Below are 27548 nucleotides of genomic sequence, written 5' to 3'. Positions count from 1 at the left end.
GAGTAATACATTAACATCCGTCTGGCCTTCAGTTGTATTAAAAGATAGGTATACATGAAGCTTTAGTAAAATTCAGAAAGATTAAAAAAAAAAATGAAATGACTTTTTAGCCACTCAGATATAAGGTTATTAACTCCTGAAATATCAACGTGGAATTATGAAGACAGAGTCCAGCGCATAAGATCTAATGTACATCTCCGTTATGAGAGATGTTGCAGCATATGTGCAGAGTAAGTGTGCCAGCCTCCATGCATTCAAGCTGTGGCTGTGCAGAGGGTCACTCGTGGTGTAAAAGCTGTTGCCTTTTAGACGTAGTAGAGGAGCCTTGCGACGTACTTCATTGGACGGGACCGGAGTTGGAGGAGCGGGGAAGGGGGGGACGGCCATGTGATTGATTGCGTCTTCATTCCTTGGGAGGAAAAGATACACACATTTTGAACAAACATAAATAACACTCTTCCCTTCTGCTATGTATTTTCAGAGAGGCTATACTGTACACAGGCTCGAGACAGGCCTTTGTACAGACCCATAAAGGGAGGCGGCGTAAAAGACTGTGTTCCTACTAAACATGGGAAAGCTGGTGACTCTTGGTGACAGGATGGTAACTCCTCATGCCCCCTTGTAAGCGCCTGTTCAGTGCCACACGCTGGGAGCACCGGTCTGTGTCTCGCTGGGAATGCAGCCTGCGCGTTCACCGACAGCGGTAATTGCTGCTGCCGAATGAGCCGAGCACAAACGCGTATCATTTCGCCGCCGGCTCCGTGCCTTTGTTCCCCCGATCTCCGCCATGCTACCATGCGGCGCTCTTGGGGTGTGGGGACATCCCAGCGGCCAGGATCGGACCAGCCCCGCATGGTCCCCCCCCTGCAGGCAGGGAGGTAAGGAGGGACTCGCTATTCGTCTGTTCCAGCCAGCCTCTCCCAACAACCTTGCCGTCGTGACAGCTGTTCCCGACAACAGTACACGCTCCAGCCCGTGTATTTTAACAGGAAAAACAAACAGACGTGCGTTTCGGCGGTGCGTTCGCAACACCTCGGGGAGGACGCGGGATATCAAAGCCATCACAACTCACAGAGCCCAGGGTTGCCTGAGCCCAGGAGCGGCGCACAGCCTGCGCAGCGGAATCTGATCAACAGGAGTTCAGCACAGAGCAACAGCACTCTAAGAACCACTCTCATCTATCTGTATGCAGAGGTTGAGCAACGCACTAGATGCCTCCTACACAATATTATGCAAATTAACTAAGAAAGCCTTAGAGGAGATGCCAAGATGTACAGCGTTTTAGCTTTAGAGCCATGGGTGATCTTTGATCTACAACTATACATGTAGCTACTGCTCTAGTGTCTGTGTAACTTTCCCTTCTGAAATGATATTAAACAAACGGATATGATGGAAGGTCCGCACCTCTAAAGGTCCCTCCGAAAGTAACGAGGCAGGCGAGCACACAAAAGCAAGCAACAGCCCATGAAAAGAGAGAACGAAAAAGCAGGCGAACAGATGACGGGCGGCAAAGATGTGTCACCTGGCGCAACAGGAGACGGGACAAGCAAACACTGGCATCTCCTCCTGTTCTTCACCTTGTCAGCCCACAAGAGAAAACCCCCCCAGTCCTCTTCAAAACGAGCCGAAAGACGCAGCGCCAGCGCGTGGACGGAGCCATGGAGCTGGGACTTAGCGCACAGGGATTCCTGAGTGTCCTTTCCACAGACGCGGCGAGGCGATCAGAGATTCAGGCGCCAAATGCCTTCTGCTACTTGCACGCCCCTGTAGCTCCCACCCTCCCTCGCCCCCCCCCCCCTCCTTTATTGTCTCTGCCCAGTGGATGACCCCTTTGCAATTACAGTTAATGTGTTTTTTTTTTTTTTTTGGTCAAGGTGGAGGGCACGAGAGGAGGACGGTGAGAATTTACGAACCTATCAATCTGTTGCTGCTGCTCTGCTCTCTCCCAACGAAGTATAGGAAGAAGAAGAGGAAGAAGAGGAAGCAAAAGGCTTGACAAGGTGCTGTTGAGCTGTCTGGGGCCCTGCTGTACGAATGACTGCGCCTACGCACGTCACTACACTCAGTCACACACAGAAGCAATGACATTTCTGGCTCAATGGGTAGTAATAAAGTGACACGTCACTGTTGGGTGTTATTGGTTTGCAATTTCTTATTGTCTGCCTCCCACCCATGCTGCCAGAGTGACAGAAGTCCTGTCTCCTCCCAACATTCAATTACTCTTTGGCAGATGACCTTTGACCTGCACCTGCAGGATATGGATCACTCAGAGAGGGCACAAATGTATTAAACAAACATAAAATAAACAATGACACAAACACTGACCATTTCCTAAAATAAATTAATTCCAACTGAAACTGCCCTACTGCCCTAGCAAATAACAAAGCGCTGCTTCCATTTCCAGGTAAAACATGATTTGTAATTGTCAGCAGAGTATGGGCGGTCTGTCGGTTTCCTGAAAACTGATGCCAGAACAGGCTAATAAATATTAATAAACGCTGAAATAAACATCACCCGAGGAAATAACAACCAATCATCACAAACACTCTTGTGTATCAATTGATTTGAGCCTGGTAAAGCAGACACCTGCTGTTTTGGCATTACTAATTTCTCATTGCATATGACAGCACAAATCATTAATCTGTGTTTGGACTGCTGCCATGATTTTCCTTCCTTAATGTGACGGCAATCCCTTCCACATCGCTGTTACAAATACTGTGACAGCATTTTAGACTGATCTGCTCTGTGTCTGGCAGTGCCTTCTTGGCCCTTTTCTCTCTCCTTGCCTAAGTCTCCCTGGAACCCCACAGATTGCTTGACATCAGCCCACTGAGTTTAATTAAAGCCAGCAGAAAGAATGTCTTGAGAAAATGAGCAGCGGTTAAAGGAAGTGTGCTGTTCTCCCAGGAGACTCCAGCGGCTGGTAAAAACGGGTGGGGCTGACAGGGAAGCCAACAGTCTCCTTGTTCTGTGCTGGGCGTGCGGACAGAGGTATTAAAACACTAGTAATGAGACACACGTGACTTCATTCTGGGGGGAGTAAACAGTTTTTGGAGTTCTGCTTTTCTCATCAAGTATGGAAAAAAAGGTTTTTGGCAGAGTTCCACCCAGGTTATTACTTTTAAGCTTGTTCATTTAACCTGTTTTGGTAGATCTGAGCTGAATTGATCTGAATTTAATAGGTTTCATTTAAAAACGGCACTCTTACTTTATATAGCTTTTTTTTTAGTTCTCCCTCAATCAATAAGAAATGCAAAATAATGAAAGATTTAGACAGTGTATTGTGAGTCTGATTTGACACAAACATCAGCTGCAATGATCATCCTCATCCTTGGCTCTTTGATTCAACGCTGTGCAGTTCATGGTAAAAGAAGAGAATAAGCCTGAGTGCATTTTTAATTCCAGTGCTCCATAAGTACTTTCTCTAAGTACATCAGCCTTCTCTTCAGCTCCTCAGGTGACACACTCTCTCCTTCATTAAATCCTCTAAGGCATACTAACAAAAGAATTCATTTGAGAAAAGGGTGAACGGCAGCTTCCTACAACGCTTCATTAGTCTACAGAGGATGGGAAGTAAGCAGGCAGTTAGATTGTCAAAACGGCAACTTTGTTGACCTACACTGGCAATTCAGTGTTATTTTAGCTGTCACAATCCCCGGGCTATGACAAACCAAAACCCCAGGCCCTCCCCCGGGCTCATTACAGTGAGTGTGTGCTGTGAAACCAACAGATAGCTCAAGAAATGATTGAAATTTCCTTGAGCACTCTTCACTGACGTGTCACTGGCCCAGCAGATGGGCCCTCATCTCTCATGTGCTCTCCTTACCTGATGAGAACAAGCCTGACTTTGGTGGAAGCACTCTTAATGATGGCCGATGCATTCTGGTGACTTCTGCCGTACAGGACCTGGTTGTTGATCTTGAAACAGGCAGAAGAAATCGGTATTACAACAGTGGCTCTCTGATAAGATACGGTGATGCAAAAGCCTATAAAAATGACCACCTGGCGTGTACACACACATCAGAAAGCTGTCATTTAAGCTGTCATAAAATTATCAACATCAGAATAGCTCATTCAAATATTGTTATTTATTGAGGGACTCATCCTGGTATTAAATCAATAAACAATTTTACCTTCACAATCGCAAAGAAACAAGGATACACAAAAACACATTGATCGCATGTGAAATGCATGTACTGACAGAGGTAATATGTCCAGCAGGGCAGCGGGGAACTTAAAAGAGAGTTAGACACATGAGGGTAATCAAATCACCCTCAAAGCTGCCCCCAGATTAATCTGCACAGCGAAGTGAGGGAGGTGTGTAGGTGTACGCACTGTGTGGGTGCGTGCATGCGTGCCCGTGTGTCAGCAGTCGGTCACACTGCCTGTAATGTGCAGAGAGGTGGCTGAGACATGAATTTTTTATAACGGCAGCAGCACTGTTGCAATGACGATGGGTAAGAGTCGACCGAGAGTGAAGGAGAGAAAGAGAGGGAAGTGCATGAGAACAAAATGGAGGGGGAGAGAGAGAGAGAGAGAGAGAGAGAGAGAGAGAGAGAGAGAAATATTGAGGAAAGGAGTGAGACTCGTATACGGATGGACGTCAGCAGTGGGCAAAGACTTAATTTTCCAGACAGCAAAATAAAAGCGTCTTGATGTTTCTCTTCTTTGTATAATTCACCATATCTGGAAAAAGAATCTCTCAGAAGAAAAGTACAAAACATCAAATGCAAAAAAAAGTCCCCTGCAATCAGTAAGTGCAGCAGAAAATTTCTGTGATGTGTACAGTTTTTTTTCCTCTCAGTTATTAGCATTCACGGCACTGTTTTGGATTATGGCAGGGGCTGCAGCAATTTTTCAATAGAAATGTACAAGCAAATCCTCCATATAAAAAACAAAGACCAAACAAATTAATCAACTCCAAAACCCCAATGATTTCTGGGCAATTTTCCTTCAGATTAGTCTGACCCGAGTGACCCTCTCTGAGAGGGTTTCCTCTTGCCACAGTGACAGATCTTCTTGCCATTAATCTAGAAGCGACAGCGTGGTTTAAATCAGCCTGGCTCTGCCTGTTTCCCCCGGCCTCGGAGGAGAAGAGGAGCGGAGTCACATTGACAGTGATGGAGAGGCTTCATTTTCCCTCAGGATGAATCTGGGCTCAACAGGAAAATACTATTACTGAGAGTGAAAGGTGCCTGGACGGAAACGCCTTCAGCCAATTGCAAGACCTGTCCTCTTGCAAAAGAATGTCTCAGGCAGCGGGGGATGTGGCTGAGGGGAAGAACAACACCCTCATGTAATGCCAGCCTGCCTGTGTGAGCATGTGAATATGTATGGGTGACCCTCACAGAACCCCTTCTCACCTCCAGCAGCTCGTCGCCGATGCGGATGCGGCCGTCCCTGGCGGCTGGCCCGCTGGCGGTGATGCCCACCACGAAAATGCTGATGCAGGAGCGGTCGCGGTTGCCGGCCAGGCTGAGCCCCAGGCCCTGCCGGTCCTTCTCCAGCTCCACCAGCAGCAGCTCCCCCGGTAGATCCCCATACCTCTGCCTGATCCGCTCTGATGCCCCGGGGGCGGATGGAGAGAGGGAAGAATGGAACGAGATTGTGAGGACAGTCTCTGTGGGCTGTGCTGGAAAACGCAGTCTGACATTTTGCAAAAAGTGAAAAGCTTGTTGAAGTCATGATGTCATGAGGTAAAGTATACTTAAGAACCGTCTTTGATATAGTTACACCTTCAACATTTGTAGATCAAAATATTTACTTCTCCGTGTTCACTGATTGAAGTCTTTGCCATGTTTTAAACTCTGATGCATAGGGCAACATTTGTCTTTGCACCTTTTAGTCTTATTCTCCTTGCTTAGCAGAGGCGCTACTGCAACACACCCTTTAAGTCCTGATATGAGGATTGACTGATGATGGATGGACAATGGCATTTGAGTCCTGTGTTAGTTCCGCTCTAAATTTAACACGTCTTGTCTTCTTCCTATTCCTTCAGGATACAATCTTCAAGAATTGACTGTTGCAAGGTATTATTCTTAATGTTTTTCCCCTCTTCATGCATTTAGCAGATGCTGTTATCCAGAGCAACTTCCAGCACAATAGAACATAAGTATATCCATTCAATTTAATGAGCAACAGTGTCAGACCGGGCTAACAACACTCCCAGACCAGTGAGTGTGAGCATGAGACTATTCGAGCCCTACCACAAGTTAACTTGTGCAATCTGACAGAAGCCAAATATACTACCATTTAACAGTCCCTAGAACACAGAATCCAAAATACCTCACAATACTACACGTAAAATAAGTATCAGATACTAGAGTTATCAGTTGTTAGGGGCGGGGATTGAAGTGGGACTGAGATGCAGTCTGAAGAGGTGGGTCTTCAGTCTGTGTCGTAAGATGGACAGTGATTCCGCTGTCTTAACCTCCATGGGGAGTTCATTCCACGACTGAGCGACCAGTACAGACAGGGATCGTGTTTGAGAAGAGCGACACCTTTGGGCTGGGACAGTCAGCTGCCCCGTAAATGCAGAACAGATGCAGCTGTCTTTCCCATATTAAAATATATATAGATCTATGTATTGTTACTCTCGAAAGGCTCGTGGGTGAAAATACATTTAATTATTGGCAAAATATGGTAGTAACTAAATAATACATTTTATTTATTTGAGCAAAAAAGAAAATTGCACTTGCATTTCCTCTGTTTTGTTGCTATGTGCTATAAAATAATTAAATGTACAAATAAAATCTCCACAAATGAAACATTCAAAAACAGAATAAGGTGTCTGCCCTGCACTGAACATTCACCTCTCTCACAGGGAACTATGGGCAGACCACTGCAATAAAGTAAAATTACAACTCAGCATCCGCACCTATGAAAAAAAAACATAGCATTGTAAACACTTTACTATTCAGAAGCGCTGCTGTTGAATGGCTTATACAGGCAGTACCTGCAGAAAATATACCGCAACAAAGCTGTTTGTGTGATGAATTTTGCCCCTGTGGATGGGAGCAAGATTGAGGCAATGAGAGCTATAATGCATAGCCTGGAAGCCGTGACAGGGCCGCTATGGTGCCTCCACTCTTCCCTCAGTGTAATTAAGATGCTGTTCCCAAATACACAAGATTAAAAATAGACAGCACATCTCACCCACCGGACACATCAAAGAAAGCAATGACACGCTCCTGAGTGCTGCCCCGCTCGCCCACTTCCTTCGCAGTGACGGGAATGACAACTAACCGCTGCCGTCTTGTCCATTTACCATGTGGAGAGAAGCTGCCTTGCTCAGGTTGTGTGTAGTCTCACACAGGATTGCTGAAGTGACGGCAGCAATCCAATTAGCCTGAGTTTTACTTCACATCAAGCTTATTGCTGTCTAACACTTAGTGTGACAGAAAGAATTCAGAAATTGTATGTGTATATATATATATATATATATATACACACACACACACACACACACACACACACACACACACACACTATATGGACAAAAGTATTCGGACGCCTGATCATTACACCAACAGGGACTGTAATGACATTGTATTCAAATACATATACTTTAATATGGATTTTTGCAGCTATAACAGCTTCCACTCTTCTTGGAAAGCTTTCCACAAGATTGTGGAGTGTTTCTGGGGGAATTTGTGCCCGTTCATTCTGTAGAGTATTTATGAGGTCAGGCACTGATGTTGGACGAGAAGGCCTGGCTCACAATCTCCGTTCCAGTTCATCGATGGGGTTGAGGTCAGGGCTCTGTGCGGGCCAGTCAAGTTCTTCCACACTGAACTCATCAAACCATATAGTCCTTGCTTTGTGCACTGGGGCACAGTCATGTTGGAATAGAAAAGGGCCTTCCCCAAACTGTTGCCACAAAGTTGGAAGCATAGCATTGTCCAAAATGTCTTGGTATGCTGAAGCATTAAGATTGCCCTTCACTGGAGATAAGGGGCCTAGCCCAAACCCTGAAAACAGGTGTGGCTAAATATTTTTTTCCATATAGTGTATATGACATGACATGATATGACAATTCTATATATAATTACATATATACACACATAATATACTGTGTAGTTTATATGTGTCAAGTCTGTATATTATATATATACATCATATATATGTCTTGTGTATCTATTTAAAATAATATATTAAATAGACACACAAGGAATCTATTTCATATAAAACAAATATATTAAACATACTACCTCCCTTGTCGCCATTACTATCAAAACAACATAAAAATATCTCCCTCCGTGGCATGCTTTTCATCACAAGTAATAGAGTGCAGATGTGTACCTACCCGGACTCCCTCTCCCTCTTTCTTCCATCTTCCCAGCTACCCCACATACATATTTATTGCCTCATTCTTAAACATCTGTCCCAAATGAAGTCCCAAAGGGACTGGCAGTAATGTGAATGAGAGGAGGCAAGTCCCAGGAAACAGAGGCTTTATGATTATATACATGAGGATCAAACCCTGGCTATCACCTACAGCGGGAAAACACCTGGCTCGCCCACAAAAACTTCTCTTCCAATTCCCATGACTGATCAATGAGCATCTAACAAGGAAAGGGGTCACTGCTGTGGAGTGCTGCCCTGTCCAGGCAGGGCAGTGCTCTGCTGCATATTTATGAGTCTGCTTAAAAGGATTCTGGCTGGTACCATGGTCCAAGAAGTAGTGCGCTGGCATGACCTGACAAACATTCTAATTTCCTCCCTCCAGCTACAGGCAAAACTAGCATTCTTTCCCTCAGCTGTTCCGTTTGATGTGTGCTCCACTGGATGCTGAAGATGGTATCAAGCTCTGAAAAGATATCGCTGGAGCACGGATCGCAGACCACCTAGCGTGGAGGATGGCTGGACTGCACATTTGGAGAATAAGTCAAGACTGCTTGAGTTCAGTATCTTAAACACTTTCAATTCCATCTTTTTGATAAAAAATGTGAGGAAAAATGCCGCAATACTGAATCTTACGCCAAGGACAACTGTCACATTGTTTGAAGATTCAATACTGATCTGAAAACATTTCATTCCACGGATTCTATGGGAAGAAAACATGACGCTTAGCTTTAATTTGATGTGCAAGCAACCTTCTATCTGAAGAAAAAAGGGGTTACTTGATGTATGATCCAATCAAAATCACTAAGACCTGAGGTATATTGGTAACCAGAAGCCCCTGCAGTCCATGAAAACTGCGGCTGTCCAAATCAGTTACAGTAGATAAATAGATCACTGTCAGATGGGCATGTTAACTGTTCCCTCCAAGGAGGCGCAATCCATCTGTAGCCCTGACACACATTAGTCTTGGATGCAGTGACCTTTCCCCATGTGGCAGGAGATTCGCTCGTCCTTCGTCGGAACCCGCCAGAGCTGGCTTCCCCCACAACTGACATTTCCTGTAATCCTTGCAGTGTGAAAGCAGCCAGGCCTGACAAAGGCATTTTGCGTTCTCTCTTATCTTCTCTCCCTTCTGCTTGGCCACTGAGGCTGGAGAGCTCACAGTTCTCCTCAAAATTTCCACCGTGATTTCGCCCTGACGGTTCTGAGAGCGGTTCCGTGGCTGTCATGGAAACGATGGTCACACGGGGACTTACAAAGCAGTGCCTTTGCTTATATACAAAATTAACAGTCCTTTGAGGGTTTCCTTGGGGAACGTCAGGGTTCTATTGAAGATCTCACAACTCTCAGGAAGGATTCATCAGTGGGTTACTCTCAAGGTTGTCAGAATTTTTAGGCCCCGTAAAAGGTATTTCCATGGCAGCAACCTCAAGGGGAATCACAAAAGAGAAGAAACGCACTCAGTTCACCCCCGATGTCGTCTATTGATCTAAGTGCACAAGCAATGGCCTCATTCCCTCTTGTTTGTACTGCACAGTCAGTCATTTTCTAATGTAAAGGTAGTGCCCTGAGGCATACAGGATTGATATACATCTGAATGGTAACCTGAAGCCCACAGTTTTCTTAGTATTTCTTTTTAAATCTTTCCACAGTAATGCCCATTCTGTATATCGTTATCACGCAGAGGCCTATGAAACGATCGCACACACACACACACACACACACACGAATACACACACACACACACACACACACACAGCCTGTCCCCTTTCCGTGACGGTTTTACGGACAGCCATATATGTCAGGCATGTTTTGATTAAAACTCCAGCTGCCTGACCATGGAAATGAGGAGGGGGCGGGGGGCAACCTTTGCAAGAATCTCACCGTCCCTGTTTTTATTTTCAATTTGGTTTTACTGCGGGGAAGCCACAACCGCTGTCAGGACGTGAGGCAAGTAATTAAAACCCCTTAAGAGGTACATAAATTCCTGCAAATAAAACGTGACGATATTTCTCCCTCTTCTGCCCTGTCCTCCCCCACAGAGCAGAGGGCTAGCAGTAAAGTTGGGGGTGGGGGGTGGCCAGTGAGGCGCGGGTGTGGAGATCAGGGCCTGTTCCCATCCGATAAAGACCACGTCCCATTAACTCACACTTCACGCTTCATTTACAAAAACAGCACATATATTGTCCATTCATTTTTTATAGTTATTAGTTCAACCATGTATTGCTCCATCAGGACATTCAGAGAGGTTTGGGATATGAAGATTGGATGGAAAAATAATCTGTTAAATAAGCTGATTTAAAAAAAATGCTATACTCAAAAAACAAAACAAAACAAAAACATTTATGTGATATTTACAATACTCTTACATTTAAATAGAACATTTTATGGTTTCGTTTTCATTAAATATGTAACACCACAGTGGAATTGTCGGGTAAAATAACTAAAACCGAACAAGCCCACAATGTAGAACGCCAACAGAAAGCTTGACTCACCATGACTGCCATGCAAGAGAAAGCAATTAGTATACAACTGAGACAGGAAGTGTAATTCAAGACCTCAGAGCACAGTGTATTTGCATTGCCCAATCTGCCTGAAGTCTTAATTATTCAATTGATCTGTATCTGGATATGAACTCATTAATAATGTTTTCCCACGAATCATGCTGAGAGACTAATAAAACTTGCATATCCCCATTGGCTCTCCTCGATGGATTGAGCCCTACCCCTGATCAATGTTCTCCCTGCTCTCCATCCTCAGGGTAGGCCTTTAATGAAACGAAATAAAATGAAATGAAAAAGACGTTGCAGTGGAAGGAGGAGGGGGTTGTGCGCCGTTCTCTGGGCCTTCCAGAGCAGGAGACCAGGGGCTTCGAGAAATTAAAGATCAATGTTTCATTATCAACCACAGTAAAAGGGAGGGCTGGATCAGCCGGTATAACTGAATGGCAATGAGAGCTAGGAGAGTGGGGAGCACTGAAGGGAAAAGACCAAAGGGAGGGGTGGGCACTGAAGGAACGGTCTAATATATACGGATGGGTGGGAATGTAACAGGTTACAGGGAGGGGCGGGGAGCAAATATTAGGAAGAAATCAAAAAAAGGGAGAGCAGAGAAGGAAAGCAAAACGATAGAGGGAAGACTGAGATAAAAGGAAGAAAAGATGGAAGAACTTTAAAAAGAGAGCTGGGAGAAAAAAAAAAAACCTTTTGGATTACCAGCGCCATCATCAAACAAGGACCACAGATGACGTTTTTCCTGGTAGCCTTTCATCTGACTCAGCCACGCTTCCACTCGCCAGCCCATGGAGGAGGGTTGGGTCAAAGAGCCAGCGATACACGTTTACCTACCGCCATGCCTTCAAGCACCACCCAAGCGGTAATTACAATTGAGAAAGCGCAAACGGGCAAGTGGGAAATGTGAGAGATTCCCGGCATCCAGGGGGGAGAGAGAGACACTGGCAGCGCTGGGGCTGACTGCGGAGATGATGGAGCGATCCCCATTACCTGCCCGCTCAGCCCTGGGCCCGGCTGCGGCCCATTCATTCTCTGGGCGGGCATTGGCGAGCGCGCAGGTACGACGGTCCCCCCGGACCGGTTGGGTTAATGAGGCTCCTTCATCACTGTCCAGTCAGAGACGCACGCTGACTCTCCCTCAACGCTGGGCGGGGTGGATGCCCCCTGTAGGAGGTTTCCGGGGAACGCCGAGGGGACGGGGGTGGATATCCAGCGTGAGGATCCAGCTACCTTCTGCTCCTGCTGGTCGTGCTGCAGAAGCACTTTCACAGCCTTCGCTTCTGAAGTTAATACTTTCTGATGCAGCTCTACACCTGGACCTCCGGCCTGCCACTTAACTCAGTCCTTCGATACGTATGACCATGGACTGTATATCAACACGCCACACAACTTGATTCTTTAGAGATTCTCTCGGCACAGACAACCCGAACGTCCTGAGTTTGTCTCCCCTTGAGCGTTGAAATAAACATCAGTTCTCTTAAGAGAAGTCGTCAGTGTGTTCTTCTTCGTCCTGCATTGAGTTCCATGGAGAAGGGCAAAATATCCTAACAGGGAGGACAGTGGTATTGGGCAGGTCTTGTGTGCAGAGGCACTGGGGCCACGCTGGCTGTTGCTCTGTGTCCCTCCTCAGCAGCAAAGGTTGCAGAAGGAGTTCGAGACTGAGACAGTCCCCAGCAGTGGCCACAGACCTTGGCTAACGGTGTGTCCCTCACGTGACTGTCTGTAGAACGGCTATTTATCTCTTAGTGAATGGAGCCCTCCAGCAGGACACACACGCACTGGACCCCTGCCAGACCTGGACTTTAACGATCTACAGCTACACCCGGATAATGATGATATACTGAATCTAGCTGATCATCCGATCACCTGCTGATCATATCAGGACACAGAAGGCATGGCACAGCAGTTCCTATGATCTCTGAGCCCCCATTCTCAGCCAATATTCTCACAGAACATACCAGCTGCATATATATAAAAGGTCTGTATGGGCCTGAAGCTGAAACCATGTGAAAGAACCGAACGGAGCCCAAAGATGACAAATTTCTTACCTGATCTGACCTGAACCCGACCTGACAGGGTGGAGGCGGAGGTACACTTGCACAAAAATGCTAGTAAGCTAATGGCAATAATGAAATCAAATCACAATCATATTCAGCAGCTTACAATGATAAAAATTATATAACCACAAAAAACCTTTCGGTAAACAGAACACTTAATAAGTAAAGATCTGTACCAAAAAATTTCATAAGTTACGGTTTGTAATGTTCACCAGCTTAAGAAATCAACACAATACAGTCCGTCCTTGTTGGGAAAAGAGTGCACTGCAAAGTCTGTATCAGTAAACAAATATGAGAAAAAAAAAAATCAGCTCTACAGTTCATCAAAAAGAACAGTCCTTTTTGAAAATGGAGGGCACTTAGGCCAAAATAAATTGTTCCTGTTTAAATAAGTAAGTAACTTAATTAATCTTCCATTCGAGCTTGATGTGTTCAGTAGCCTTAAAAATGTTAAATCCCTTCATTCCCTAATGTCATTCATTCAAAATGAGATTTTAGCCCAGATTTCAGACAGCAGTGTGAAACCTGACATCCTCAAATGCTGAGCGTGACTCACCACGACCCTGAGTGCTCTAACGCAATTATAGGCCCGAACTGGGCTGAGCCTGACGAACCTTTTGTTGAGTCCTGTCAGCTTCGGGTCAGACTGCAGGGCTTTAATATGTATATACAGGTACACACACACACACACACACACACACAAACATTATGCACACACGCACAAATACAGATACAACATTATAGAAGTCGTCCCAGGGCCCACCAGTGATTTCTCACACATGTGCCCTCCTTCTGGGGACGCAGAAAGGCTGTACAGAAATGTCAGCTCCGCAAGGCCGCATCTGGGAGACCAGAGGACAGCTGCTGTTATTTTAATTAGAATCTCTTTCAGCACTTCAAATGAACTGGGCACGCCACTGCGGGGAGCCCAGCCTCTGTATGGATAGTAAATTGGCTTCTGCTCTGGAACCCTGCATCTGGGATTAATGCATGCAGATGAGCGTGGGCAGCCAGCAGAGACAAGGTGGCATCAAGGGCGCCGGGGTTCTCCAGAGCTAAGCGCTGATTACCGGTAGCATACCTCGGCGCTTGCACCAGGCAGACCTCGGGGCGCCCCGTGGCCCACGCGGCGGGAGCCTCCTTCCCACTCATGGGCTCAGATTCACAGCACACGGGATAAAGAGGGTGCGCAGATTTGCGGCTAATCGGAAAATCCGCCTCACTCTCAGCGATGCTGCCGCCGGCGCTCGGCACAGCGCACTGATCTGCTAATTTCTTCTTTCCTGATGCTAATTCTTCATCATTTTCGATCCATTTTAGGAGTAAAACCCTGTGTCTGAGGCAATGACTCTATTGCTAATCTGTGTTTTCCCGGGCTGCACGTGATCAAATCGGTGCCATAGTCCCAGAGGGGACACACTGGGAGCCATCTCAGTGGAGAGGAAGCAATCCAGGCAGCACGACGAGCAACGCTCCGCCCCTAAGAGGGCCACTGGGCCTACTAAGGATCAGCTGAGCCTCCTCACTGTGCACACAGGGACAAAGCCTTGAGAACCGTGAACCATGCCACTCCACTCCACTCACCCCCCAGAACGCTCCAAAGCCATAATAATAAAAGCCCACATCTCCACCCTGTACCTATTTCAGACTAACACGCTGTACAGGGACAGGTGAGCAAACGAGTGTGGCCCGAGCCGGCGGCGGCGACGAGGCGGTGGTAAGGCAGGCGTGATTGATGGTGGCGGGGTTGAGGGTTTCCGGCGGAGGAGACGAGGCCCAGGCTCCGCCGCTCTCCCTCACTGTCACAGCCCGGCGCTCTCATCAATTCCACCTCGCTTAAATCCGCCGGCAGCCGCAGCGAGCAAAAGGCACACTTGTTTAGGCAGACAAACCAAACATAGACGCAGATTACACAAGCCCCCCCCCCCTCTCTCTTTCCCGCTCTGGGTCCCCCGCCGTGTCCCTCCCGAAGCCGGGGGAAGTGGGCTGATGCTCGCTGACAGGTCCCCCTCGCTGGGAGCAGCCGCTGACGTTCCCTCATTTATGCATCTGCGGCTTATTTTTAGCCGCGCCATGCGCTGAAACGGCACGGCTCTTCCGAGCGCTCCTTTACTGAATGGTGCGCTGCGATCTGGAGCGCAAAATCAAAAAAAAAACAAAAAGAAAGAAACAAACTGCCAACATCAGCATGCACCGCGCGGCAGCCCCCTCTCTCATTAGCGTTGATGCCGAGCCCCGGGTCTCCGCTCTCAACACCTACGTCTCAACAGCTGTGACACCTGGCCACGGCTCCCTGCTTAGAGTGCATACGTGGGCTGCACTTAAACGACCTCGTGATCCGGGCTCTGTCTCGGCGGCAGTGGAGAACACACACCACTTAGCCGCCCTCGTAATGGCTACACTGGCAGAGCTATCGCAAGGGTGTTTGCAAGGTGAATCATGTTCACACTGTAGCAACCTCTAGAGTGTGGTTAGGAGAGCGGGTTGGAATTCAAACCAAGTCTGACAGGCCTTCGCAGTTGCTCAATCAAGTCTTACTCAAACATTTACTTAGGCGCACATGTAATGCAGTTAATAAATCAGCAAGCACAAAGGTAAGGATGGATCTCCAACAGGCACTTGCAGGACATTTGTCCAGTCAATTCCATTTAGAGTAAGAGCAGGGATTCCATATAGCAACATAATTCATAAAGCAGCAGCTTTGGAAGGATGGCTCACTGCCTCGAAAAAAGACCAAGAAAAAAGATCACATACAGTGTTGTCTAGACAGCATAATATTTTTGGACGAGCACACATTCGCAATTAATCATTTAAAGCAAGGGGGCTATCTGTCCTGCTGACACATTTCTTTCTGAATGAGCGCCTGCCTTGCTCACACCCAGATTTCTCAGCATATCAGGGTGAGGGCTGCAATCAAGCAGAACGTGCAGGTGCAGTTTAGGCTAATTCAATATTTGCCACTCTGATTGAATCCTGTCATGCAATCAGGACGATCTGACAACCCTGCGATGCAGCCAAGCGTGAAGGTTGCCAAAAAGCCCCGAGACAACAAGCGTTCCACAGTGCTCACGCTTTTGGAACACAGAGTCAGGATTTCGGTCCCCCTGTGAGCCTCTGTGGATGTGAGCGCCATGCAGATGGATCTACTGTACCCTGCAAAGCACTGGGCAGGGTGTAACGGTCCCCCGGCCCCGTGTAACGGTCCCCCGGCCCCTTACATCATCACTCCATGATTCATGGGGGCCACACCATTCCATCTGGCAAAGAGCAACAATTAAAGCGACGTGCCTCCATTCAGAAAAGCGAAGCGCATTTTAATAAAAAAGCTATTTATAACGACCTTAATGGATAATCCTGAGGAGAAGGAGAATGCACTAAAAGGCAACAGTATTTAATGCAAGTACCCACAGAGAGGATTAATTCTTATTTCAGTGAAGTGTTTAGTTAAAGCATGCTAGTTCCTTTGAACGAGAGCTGTAATTGGAAAACGCTATTATTCCTCTGACTCTTTATTGTTGTGAGACGTGGGCTCTTTCTGCAGTATGAAGTAGGAGATCTTTTTACTTGATAATGCCTATTCCTATTCCTAATTCTTACACCGCCTTCAGCATCAGGATCTGTGACTGTTCTCTTTGCAGCTCTGTTTGGGGCTTTGCATCTTCACCTTGAAAGACACCGAGTGTTTACAGCTCAGACGTGTTGTTTCCACACAGGCTCTCCCAAACAGAAAACAGAATAACTACACTGATTATTATTTCATGTTGAGTTTTCAAAGAAAAGAGAGAGCATCAGAGACAGGGAGAGACCAAGAGAAAGACAGAGGGAGAGGGAGAAAGAGGGATGGAGAGAGTAGGAATACATTTGCTAATTGCCTGAAGTGGAGCTCTGTTGTGCGGGCCCGTGGATCCTCGCGGCGTGTGTGAATGGGAGGAGACCGCAGCGCGCTGGGTCTGCCTCCACACCTGCCGGTGTGTGACTCATTACACCCCATACAGTGCACACCTCCCAGCAAGTCAGCGCTCCACACCTCTCCCCCCCAGGCTCTCCGAGCATGTGCTGTAGCCCATTCAGAGACAGTACTGCTGTTTTTTCTTTACCTTCAGTTCTCCACAATCATTCCTTTAGTCAGGGTGTTAAAGCAGCGAGATCCCAAGATTGTTTCTGTACACTGAGTCACTGAATGCACGCACAGGTTTCAGCTAATTAACCAGCTCTGATTATTAATATACACAAAGCGGCAGAGGACTGGTAAGATCAGAGGCTGAGAGGACCACACTGGTGGAGATGCATGCCTGTGCGCTACCTGCTAGGAGCTGTTAAGTGATGAACGTCTGAGACTTCATTATATACAGCACCGTCAGAGGTCTACTTATGCAGAGCTCTTAGCTCTAGTGCATTTGCTCCATCAGCCAAAAATAATTATTTATATATGGCATGATAATGATGATGGGGAAAAATGATTCGCCAGCAGATAACACTCGACCAAAGCCAGCGAGAGCTCAATTTATACTGTATTCCTTGCAGGCTCCAGAAGACAAACGACCACTGCAACAGCAACATGGAACAAGTCAAATAGACTCCGGTGATATAAATCTCATACCGAAGTAATGAAAAGTAACATACATGTGAACGGGGGAAAAAAAAAAAAACACGACTCTACACACCAACACTCCTTCCTTTCGAGTGCACTGATCCTGTAATCACAGCATCCTGTCCCTCTCTGCTGCCCCCGGCATTTTCTGAATTTGCAAACGGCCGCTTCCGAAATGACAGCAACTTCCACAGCAGATTAGATCCTCAGCAACATTCGGCTGTATTACCCATCACGGGTCCAAGACAAAGTGGTCGCATTTGTTCCGCTACATCATCTGACTAGGACGAGATCTGACAGTAAGTGCGACGTGCGCCTCACAGCTCCTCCCACCTGTTTTGGTAAAACTTTCCTGCTATTAGGTAAAGAGGGCTTTCGGAGCCGGCAGTAATGAGAGCTGACGAGGACACGGACACTCCAGGGCGAGGGTGACCCTGCCTGTCTGCTGTTGTCTCACCTCCGGGCGGGAGAGAGAGGACATTCCAGCTGTAGCCCTGGGAGCTTACTTGCTGGTGTCCTTCGATGTTCCCATTCAACAGGGCGAACAAAGTGATGTCACACCCCTAAGCCTAAGAAATCTACTGGCAGTACACACAAACACACACACACGTATACGGCAGCACAATTAATGACTATGTACCAATATTGTCATTAAAGCAACTGTAGTATTAGTGACCGATAATCAGACACACTAATGTGCCTTAAACCCCTTGAGAGGCAGAGCCACACCGGGTACACAGAGTGCTCCACTAACCTGGCAACATGGTCCATGCTTCAGTCCCCCAGCCTTCCTCAGCTCAAAGTCGGCATGTGCTCGTGCGAGTGTGTGTGTGCGTGCGTGTGTGTGACTCCCGCCCTCAGCCGCGTGCTGCTGGACAGCGGTGCGGTGAGAGGTGAGAAGGCATGCCGCTGCAGGAGCCGGGGAGCGGAGGGGAGTGTGGAGAGTGTGTCTGGCAGAGCGGGAGCTGCTGCGAGTACTGAGCGCATGCACACAAGCGCACGCTCTCTCCATCTCTCCCCCCTCGCTCCGTCCCTCCCCCGCCTGCCTGCCTGCCTGCCTGCCTATCTCTCTCCTTCGCAGACTCAGAGACACACACACACACACACACACACACACGAGTGCTGCGCGTGCACACACGCACGCACGCACACACACACACACACACACACACACACACACACACACACACACACACACAGAGTGCTGCGCGTGCACACACGCACGCACACACACACACACACACACACAGCTAAGTTGTCCCTGTCCCCTATTGCTTTCTTATTATCCTTTAAGGGGGATTTTTCTCTGCCTTTTCTGTGTTCTTTCCTTTTCTGCACATTGCTGGCATCTTTGGTCCCCAGTGACAGTACTGTAGGAGAGAACAGGAGCTGCACTGATGACATGGGGAGTACAAGGAAGAGGAGGTGCAGGAGGAGGACAAGGAGGATGAGGAGAGGGAAGAGCAGGAGCGGCGGGAGGAAGAGGAGCAGGAGCAGGGTTGATTGGGCTGAGCAGTAATTGAGGCTTGTCTTGTGTTGTCTGGGTTTGGCTCAGGGACGTGTTGACAGGGTGCTGATGGAGGACTGTGAGGTGTGACATATGAAAGGAACAGATGAATCTTCGACACCACCACTGTCACCAGTCCCATAAATCCATCAATGCTTTGTTTTAACACATCCATTTTGTTTCATTGATTAAAAAAAAAAAAACAAAAAACCAAGCACAGGATACAAAACCCTGGCTAAATAAAGTGCATTGTTGCATTGGGGGAGACTTCATTATTACCGCGCCCCTAATCTGTTATGCACATAATGGCATATTGATCAGTGCTTCCTCTGTCTGGCAGCTCGGTGCGGCCGAAGGATGCATTTCTCTGCACCCTGCCAAAGACACACATTTTTATTCCTTTCACAGCCACGGCCTGCAACACGAGCGACATGTATCCTGCGCAGTGTCACTCACTTAGGAGTGGGGGGGGGGAGCCATCACAGACCACTTCAGCAGCTTAAAGAACAAAAAAACCTCTTCAAACCCAATCAAGTATCAACCCCCACGAAGCACCTGGCCCGGCTTCTGGTATCTGTGTACGTTTGCGGGCAATTAAATGCGTTGACCGACATCATGTGCATTCCATAAACGGCACTCCGCAAACGTGCAGCTATGTAGAGATACGTAAATGGGCGGAGTGAATGGACTGAGAAAGAGCTGCCATTTATTCGCTCGGATCTGTTTGTTCGCCCCTCTTTATTTCTGCTTTCCTCCGTTTCCCTCTCCCATCAGAAAAATATCCCGGACAAAGTCGCTTCCCCGGCTTTCATCTGCGGCTCTATCATCTCCGCACTTCATTTAGTGAGTCACTTGCCGGCGCGACTATGCAAAATTACAAATACAGAGAGCGGTGGGCTGGTGTAAACTCCATTAAACCTGCACTGGACCGCAGACAGCGGTGAGGGTCTCACCCATGGGTTACACGGTCTCCAGCTTCTCCTCCCAAACACACGGGATAGTGACGACAGCAGAGGCAACCATTTCAAGAGAATAATCGCTGTAATTAAGCAGGTGAGCAGTTCTGCCACATTCAACTCACTGCAGGATGTGTGAGGCGCTGCAGGCCCTCTGTTCAGAAAATTTAAGATTTCATTTATGGCACAGCAGCAAGCGGAGATAATCTAAGACAATGTTCATTCCCTCAGCAGCAGACCAGAGTGCCGTTATGGGCGAACACTGAGCAGCAGTGCAAAAGTGCATACAACGAAAGGAGGATGTTGCTTCTCACACCTTCTCATGCATATTGAAAATGCAGATGTGCGGCAAGAGGGAGGCCAGGTCTGGGGAAGAGCGCCCGGAAAAACAATGAAGCCTCCTGAGGCCCCAAACACTACGGCCCCCCATCATGTCCTTCTCAGTCAGAGCGAGAGGAGACTGGCAGAACCACACAGGCATTCTCTATGAGGTTAGAGGAGCAACTGCTGCCAAACACAGAATCCACAAACCACAGCAAGCCCATATGCCCCATTCATAATTTATAGCCACAGAAAAATCATTACAAGCTGCCAATCAAATCTGGGGATGGCAAGAAAAGTCCCAACCGGTTCCAAATGAATTAAATGCAAACAACAAGGGCAGCTAGCCGTGTAAACAAATGAAATCAGCCACTATGTTCTGCCGTGATAACAACACGGAGCCAAATGTGTGTGCACATATCTTGTACAGGTTTATTGCAAATAACTCCTTATTAGAATTTTACACACCCTCATTATTATACACCACTGTTCATGAATGGAGGCCCCTCTTGAGAAAAATGTCTGACGTTTAGGTGTGCAGCACTTGCAACTTTCAGACAGTCCAAAGGGGTATCAGAGCATCCTCTACCTTCAGGGCTCTCACAGTGAGCAGGCTTTTAAGCCTTTCTCTCCTTGGTGTAATAAACTACAGCAAGTGCATTCTGAATTGAAAACAGATGGGAGAATGCTCTACCTGCAGACGAGTCTTGAAAAAAAAAAATACCTTAAAGAATGGCTTCTGACAAAAGACTGAGCTCACAATCAATTTGAGGACCCAAAAAAAGCATGCAAAATGCCAGTTCTGAGAAAAGGGACAGCGGCAAAAAGGAGACGGCACGGCTTCCATCACCTTGCCAGCACCACGCAGGACTGCAAAACAAAAGAAAACAAAAAAAGAGTAACAAAAACCTTCCAGAGCTGCATTTAAACAAAGCATCTCATCACCTTGACAACTGTAGTGACACACATCTGTCCATAGCCAGCGCATGTCTTTACAGCCATGCTCCCTTTAACATCTTGCTGGATGATTCAAACAAAGAAGTGCACAGAGAAGAAAAGTCCTGTGAAATAAATGAGAAAATATCGGGAGCAATCAAGGACAAGCTCTTTACTTTGGAGATAGAAGCGCTTGTGAGATAAATAATTACAGCGGGACTGAATTCCCAAGGTGTCTGGGCCTTTTTTTTTCTTTTTTCAGAGGGACACGAGTTTCGAGGCTCGGCATGTGGCGGCTTTTCAACCTCAGATGAGAGGAGAGATCAGACTCCGAGATCAGAGGGAACAGGGATCTTGAGCCAGAGAGATGAGACTAAACACGCACACAGGCACACCACCAGCCCATCCATAAGCCAGTGAGCCAACTGACCGCGCGCTGCTTGCGGTTCAGTCATTCCCTTGCCTTTACAGGCTATCTAAGTGACACGCACACATCATATGGCAGAGGAGGACATAAAGTGCTACATTTAGGAAATTACCTCAGCATGACGAAGCTATTTTTAAAAAAGGTGTGAAATTTGCGATTTCCATTTAACTCCAGGCAAGGCATTTGAAAGCCGGGGCCCTTATGAATTTCCGTTTCAATCACTAAACCTATGTCACAGGCATTGAGATGTCAAGGGTGGACCATTCCCCTGCCTGTGAAGAGGAAGTTGAGCAGAGTTAGGTTCAGGTGAGCATTGGCTGACAAGAAAAAGCTTGTAACTACTGATCATTACATTATTGTTATTTAGCAGATGCTCTTACCTAGAGCAACTTACATACAGTAGGGTACAGTTTTATCCATTTATACAGCTGGATATTTCCTGTAATTGTGGGTTAAGTACCTTGCCTAAGGGTACAACAGCAGTGTCCAAGCTAAGAATTGAACCCGTAACCTGAAGAAGCCCTGCTCCTTACCACTATGCATTTACATTTACATTTATTTATTTAGCAGACGCTTTCATCCAAAGCGACATACAAAAGTGCATACAGTAAGTATAGTGACAGTATGGGGACATCTTGCTGTCCCTGATCAAACACATAGTGCCTCTCCTCCCTCTGCTCTGTGTGTTATAACCATTAAAATAAGAGTTGCCAATCTCAGTGCAAGCCAACAAACTTTCTAAGACAGAAAAGTTCAGTGAGATTTTCTGTAAAGCTGAGCACATGCTGGCTGGTCCACGATTTGCTAATTACTGTACCAGAGATTATCTGTGCACTTTCTCCCAGCTTCAGTGCAAAGAGGAGAGAGAAATCCTACACGGATCCAAGGACAATCGAATTACCAGGACATGGTTTGTGTGGCCTGGAATACCACACTGGAATAATATTGAGAGTGTGTGTGTGTGTGTGTGTGTGTATGAGAGAGACAGAGGGAGAGACAGAATCTGTGTGCAAAGGAAAGAGAGTGTGTGCGTGTGTGAGTAAGAATATAAGGATTATAGTGTAAAGCTACAGTCGCATCTGCAATAGAGATATGAGAAGTAGAGGGTGTTATTCTATCTGTCAGTCTCCCTAAGTGGCAGACAGCCAATATGTCTGATAATACTTTTCATTTCCAGCACATACACCATACATCACTACAAATGCCAGTGTGTGAACACAGCAATGGATAAAGTGGGCCACATATCCTCTGGTTAAAGGGTAACTTCACAGAAAATGTAAAAAACTGAATATGCTCTTAGTGGGTATCAATACAACATTTACAGTATAGACATCTCCCTGTCCTTCCACAAGAATGTCACTCTCTAACTCAGGAAGCACGAATGGACACTTGACTTAAAGCTCCCTGCGAAAAGTCTCTCGACATGTACCTTCAAAACATTTACAGCTGGCTGTTCTGAACCACTCCATTTACTTTTTTATTTAAACGTTAATATTTCTTTGAATGAAATCATGTGTAGGTCCTCACACTTTATTCCTGCCTGCCTCCAGTGGCCTGCAATTCACTGCAAAGTGGGTCGTGTCCTTTTTATCTGTTAGGATGTGGTCAGTCTTCTGCTAAAATGGATTTGTACTCAAGTTCCAGTTACACACATGATCTTACATTACCAAGTGTGCACTATACTGTCTACATCTTAGCTAAACCTTTGGAACATGTATTTATGGCCCCACGTAATCAAGGGGTTCTTGAGAATGAGAATCAATCAAATTTGCAAAAGTGATTTGGGATGAGGGAGGGAGAAGCAGAGAAATGTATTCAGACCTTTTTGCACATTATATGTTGGATGTTTGAAGAAATCATCAAAGGACTTCAAATTAGTTCCCTTTTTAAATTATTAAAACAAAGCTAGAGCTTTTCACTATAGATATCAATGACAGTAAAGGTAAGGAAAAGCATACTGCCGTAAACCTGAGACTTTCTGGTGCAGTTACCCTTTTCAGCGTGGTCTGTCGGCTGCCTGGGCCCCTTCCACATTATGATTACTCACTGTCACAGCAATATGCAGCCCCGCTTTGATCAGATTATCTGAAAATGACTGGAAAGAAGAAAGAGAACTGCACGTGTGTATTCTCTTTGAATGAGGTGGGATGAAAGGTTTGCGCTCACTCATTCACAGGAGGCCAGCGCGCACTAACAGCTGGCCGCTCGGACAGCCAGTCCGTTCCTTTGATCACTGAGCTGGAATGGGATGTTCTTCTATGCTCTGCCATCTGACTATAATCACAGCACAGCCCCTCGCTCATTCAGAGACCAGAGGAGAAGGCCACTCAACGAACCATAGGCAGGTGGACGTGAGGAACAGAGATGGTGTCAAATGCTAGGCAAATGTGTTCACGAAAAACACTTCCGCTGCAAGGCAACAGGAGACGGACAGCTAGTGCTGCAAATGCTTCCGCACCTCTTTACCCCTCCAGGAACATACTCTGCCTCTCCTACCCCCTCCCTCTGTCTCAAACCATGTGCGAAATCTGCTCTGCATCCCGGAGTGGTTCACTGGCCACCCAGCGCAAATGGCGGACGTGCCGGAGGTGAAGAGGTGGCCCTCGTATGAAGAGGCTCGTTCTCGTGTTCCCCCCATCAGCGGGATCAGGACACAATAGTCGGCCTCTTGCTGTGAATCACTGCCCACTCCAGAGGTCTCTCCCGAGGGGCCCTGAGCACGCACTCATTACGCACTTGTTATGCTGATGAGTCCGGCTGCTCGTGTCACACACAGTCACGCTCTGCACGCCTGTGTGATGCTGGGGGGGGGGTGGGGTAGGGGGTCGGTAAATGCAGCTAATCCGCCCGGTGATAGCCGCGTGCATGCATGCCGCTTGCCCGAAACCGGGGACAGGACAGAAACGGGGTCTGCTATTATAAACAGCGTCAGCCGCCCTGGGATTTCTTCCCCACTGCAGGAACAATCGGCCTTGACCTGGATATTGCCTCTCTTTGTATTCAGGACAGCAACAGCCTCCAATGACTCTTCACAGGCACCGGAGACAGAGCTGAGCCACTGCAGCCTTCCGGCAAAACACAGGTAAAGACAAGCTTCAACAGCCTCTCTCGCAGTGCACCCACAAAAAGATACGCTACAGGAATGGGGATGCCAGAATAACAGAAGGACAACCACGAGCATACACAAACACAGTGACTCCTCAGGGAAACCAGGAGGCGGCTGATAGTTTTACAAGATAACTGAGGAAGCAAACATTGTGTGGAGAGGGGGGGGGGGGGAGTGGAATATGCATAAAACAGGGAAGATTTAGCATGCTGTAGCGGGTCTGTTATGCTGGAATAGAAAACACCACGTTGGATATTAATGGCCACAGTAGCGCTGCTCATAACTCTGGTATTAGGAGAGGCTGCCAGTAATTACACCCAGATCCCTGTGCCTGTACGGGAGCCGCGGCCACAGATGAACGAGTGCGGGCGGAGCGCCAGCCCGCCCGGCGGTGATGGATGGGGCCGCTCTTTATTTTGCCGGGGCAGCGATGGCGACGCCTGCGCGGTGACAATGCCATCCATCCATCCATCCATCCACCCTTCCTTCCCTTCCTCCCTCCCTCTCCAAAGCTCGCAGCAGCTCAGGGCACCTGGCACCAGGTTATCCCACCGGCTTGTTACAGCACTACCAGGATCCAGGTAAAGCACAGTAAAGCACTGCAGAGACGGGACCGTCCACCTATGTGCTGCTGCAGTCTGTTCAGCGCTTCAGAACTGACAGGTGTGTATTCACATGCACTCACCCTCTCGCCCTTAAAGGAAACTAGACAGGATGGATGCGGCCTTAAAAATTTCTCTGCGGTGTGAGGATGCTGTAAAAAAAACTGCAGTTAAAAAAAGAAAAAAAAATAGGTTGACTGGACTCCGGCCAAAGTGATTCTGTGGAATGAATTGCCAGGTGTCTGCTGGACTGTGCCATTTACTACAGGCACAGTGCAGCTCCACACACAGGCAGGAGACTGGCCAGATCTGCACAGCAGGCTCCCACTGTACCCAAAGGCTGTCGTGAACAGAAAAAAAACAGTTCCCTGCAAAAAAATAACACCTTCTGCTCCTAGAAATGTTCCCAAGAATGTGACATATGTATGATGCAGACATTGGAATGCAGCAGGTGCAGTCATTAAAGTGGCAGGAAGCTAGTACGTGATCATCGACCATGTGGCTGCACCATTTCCTCTGCTTCTCTCTCCCTCTCCTCTTCCAGCAGCAGAAACCTACACTCAGAGGGTGGCTGTCACTCAGACTTGGACACTTATAGTATGATCACATAATCCGGCCCTGTGTTCAGGATCACGCATTCGTTAAGCACGCAGGCCGTTTTACCATATGTGCAGACACTGGATTCCCACCACCAAAACAAAGAAGTTAACAAACAACATGCCACGTCAAGATTCACAATTTATTGTGGTCTGTTGATATGCTTTTAAACTAACTGCACAAACAGGGGTCTAAGGTGAATGCAGAATAACTGGCTAATTGGCGTTGGGCAGTAATTTGCTGTCTGTGTGTTTGGCGCAGTGACACCAGGGCAGACAATGAAAGGAAAGGGGGGTGGAGGGAGGAGAGGTGTGAAATTGTGCAGACTCAGAGGGAGAACATCATTTCCATAGTACGGCAACAGGCAGAGGAGCGCAGCAACAGGCAGAACGATCCCATAAAAGAGGGCCACCGGAGAGACCCAGCCGCAGATGAGCGGGGTGGAACGCGATTGGCCGCGTGCAGCTGGGTGAAACGGCTGAGTCATGGCAGTGGCTGCAGATGCGTTTCACACGCAAAGGCTTTTGGGAGGATAATGTGTGACAGGGGAGGCAAGGAGGCAACGAAATTAACAAAAACATAAGCAGCTGTTTGGCATGCCATTTACCAAAATATCAATTAAGCTTTGGGTATACAATTCTGGGAGCCGCATGTCGGGAAACAGCGGTTGCCATGTCCGTGCCCAAGCAAATGTGACACAATAACAAAAAGCCGAAAAACAAAAGAAGACAAACCTCTACAAAAACCTATAAGCCTGAATTGTGCATGGCGGATGGGGGCAGCTGCTCATCTGGAGAGAGATGCAGTACTAACCGACTCTGAGCCCATCCAAAAGAAAGCAGTCAATGCTAATCCTTCATTTCAAGCAAAAGTCAAGCCAGAATGTCTAGTAAAAGCCAGAGTTTAGCCCTTCCCTTCTGTCAGTGAAAAAGGCCAGTTGGGAAGAAAAAAAGCCCCCACATAGCTAGAGGTAGATGACAGCAAGATTCAACTCCTCAATAATTTATTTGTGTGTCATGTTGGGCTATTGATAACACTTGAGGGAATCCCTGGCCAATAACATGGCCCCCACTGCAATAAAACAGTCAGCCATTATATCCTGCAAAGAGAAAGACACAGAGGTTATTCACAGGTCCCAGCTACAGAGTATGACTTCCTTAGCAGATCTTTCCTACAGGCCTTTAGGAAACTGTTTTTATTACATGTTATGACAAATGCTAAGAGAAGCTGGTTTTCATAATTCATCATACCCAGCTGGATAAAAACTACAACTGTGAAATATGAATATTGAAGGACTGCATGCCACGCAGCAGGCTGAGCTTTACTGCTGCACACAATCCCTGATGTTCAAATGCTGAGCCTGGTAATTTGGTTTAGACTGTGAGAACGGGAGCTGCCATGAAATCAGAGCTGCTGAAATAAATGACACAGTTCAGCACATGCCGGTATAAAACACTCTCTTGAATCATAGAGAACTTCATTAAAACTGTATTCTCTCCTTATGTGTCCATCTCGGGGGTGGGGGGACGGTGGGGGGGACGGGACACATGGGGACTGCTATGACAGAGACGCAGGGAGGTGGAAAGTCCTTG

The 27548-nt window shown here is 47.2% G+C and overlaps 2 protein-coding genes across 2 annotated transcripts in view; both read right to left on the bottom strand.

Moving 5' to 3' along the window:
- LOC118773584 (multiple PDZ domain protein-like) overlaps positions 1 to 18469 on the bottom strand; it is a 34983-nt gene extending 16514 nt beyond the window's left edge. Inside the window, exons 1-4 of the mRNA XM_036522591.1 lie at positions 18259 to 18469; positions 5364 to 5560; positions 3827 to 3918; positions 337 to 409 (exon numbers count right to left, since the gene is read on the bottom strand). Of these exons, the coding sequence (XP_036378484.1) occupies positions 337 to 409; positions 3827 to 3918; positions 5364 to 5560; positions 18259 to 18268 (372 nt within the window). The 5' untranslated portion in view covers positions 18269 to 18469. The remainder of the gene's footprint in view (positions 1 to 336; positions 410 to 3826; positions 3919 to 5363; positions 5561 to 18258) is intronic.
- A 7646-nt stretch (positions 18470 to 26115) lies between these two features.
- patj (PATJ crumbs cell polarity complex component) overlaps positions 26116 to 27548 on the bottom strand; it is a 48466-nt gene continuing 47033 nt past the window's right edge. Inside the window, exon 31 of the mRNA XM_036519513.1 lies at positions 26116 to 27055. Coding sequence (XP_036375406.1) covers positions 27042 to 27055 — 14 coding nt within the window. The 3' untranslated portion in view covers positions 26116 to 27041. The remainder of the gene's footprint in view (positions 27056 to 27548) is intronic.

Source organism: Megalops cyprinoides, chromosome 2 (assembly GCF_013368585.1).
Source record: "Megalops cyprinoides isolate fMegCyp1 chromosome 2, fMegCyp1.pri, whole genome shotgun sequence".
Lineage (NCBI taxonomy): Eukaryota > Metazoa > Chordata > Actinopteri > Elopiformes > Megalopidae > Megalops > Megalops cyprinoides.
The sequence above is the reverse complement of the archived record's forward strand: the minus strand, read 5'-3'. Positions and strand labels throughout refer to the sequence as shown.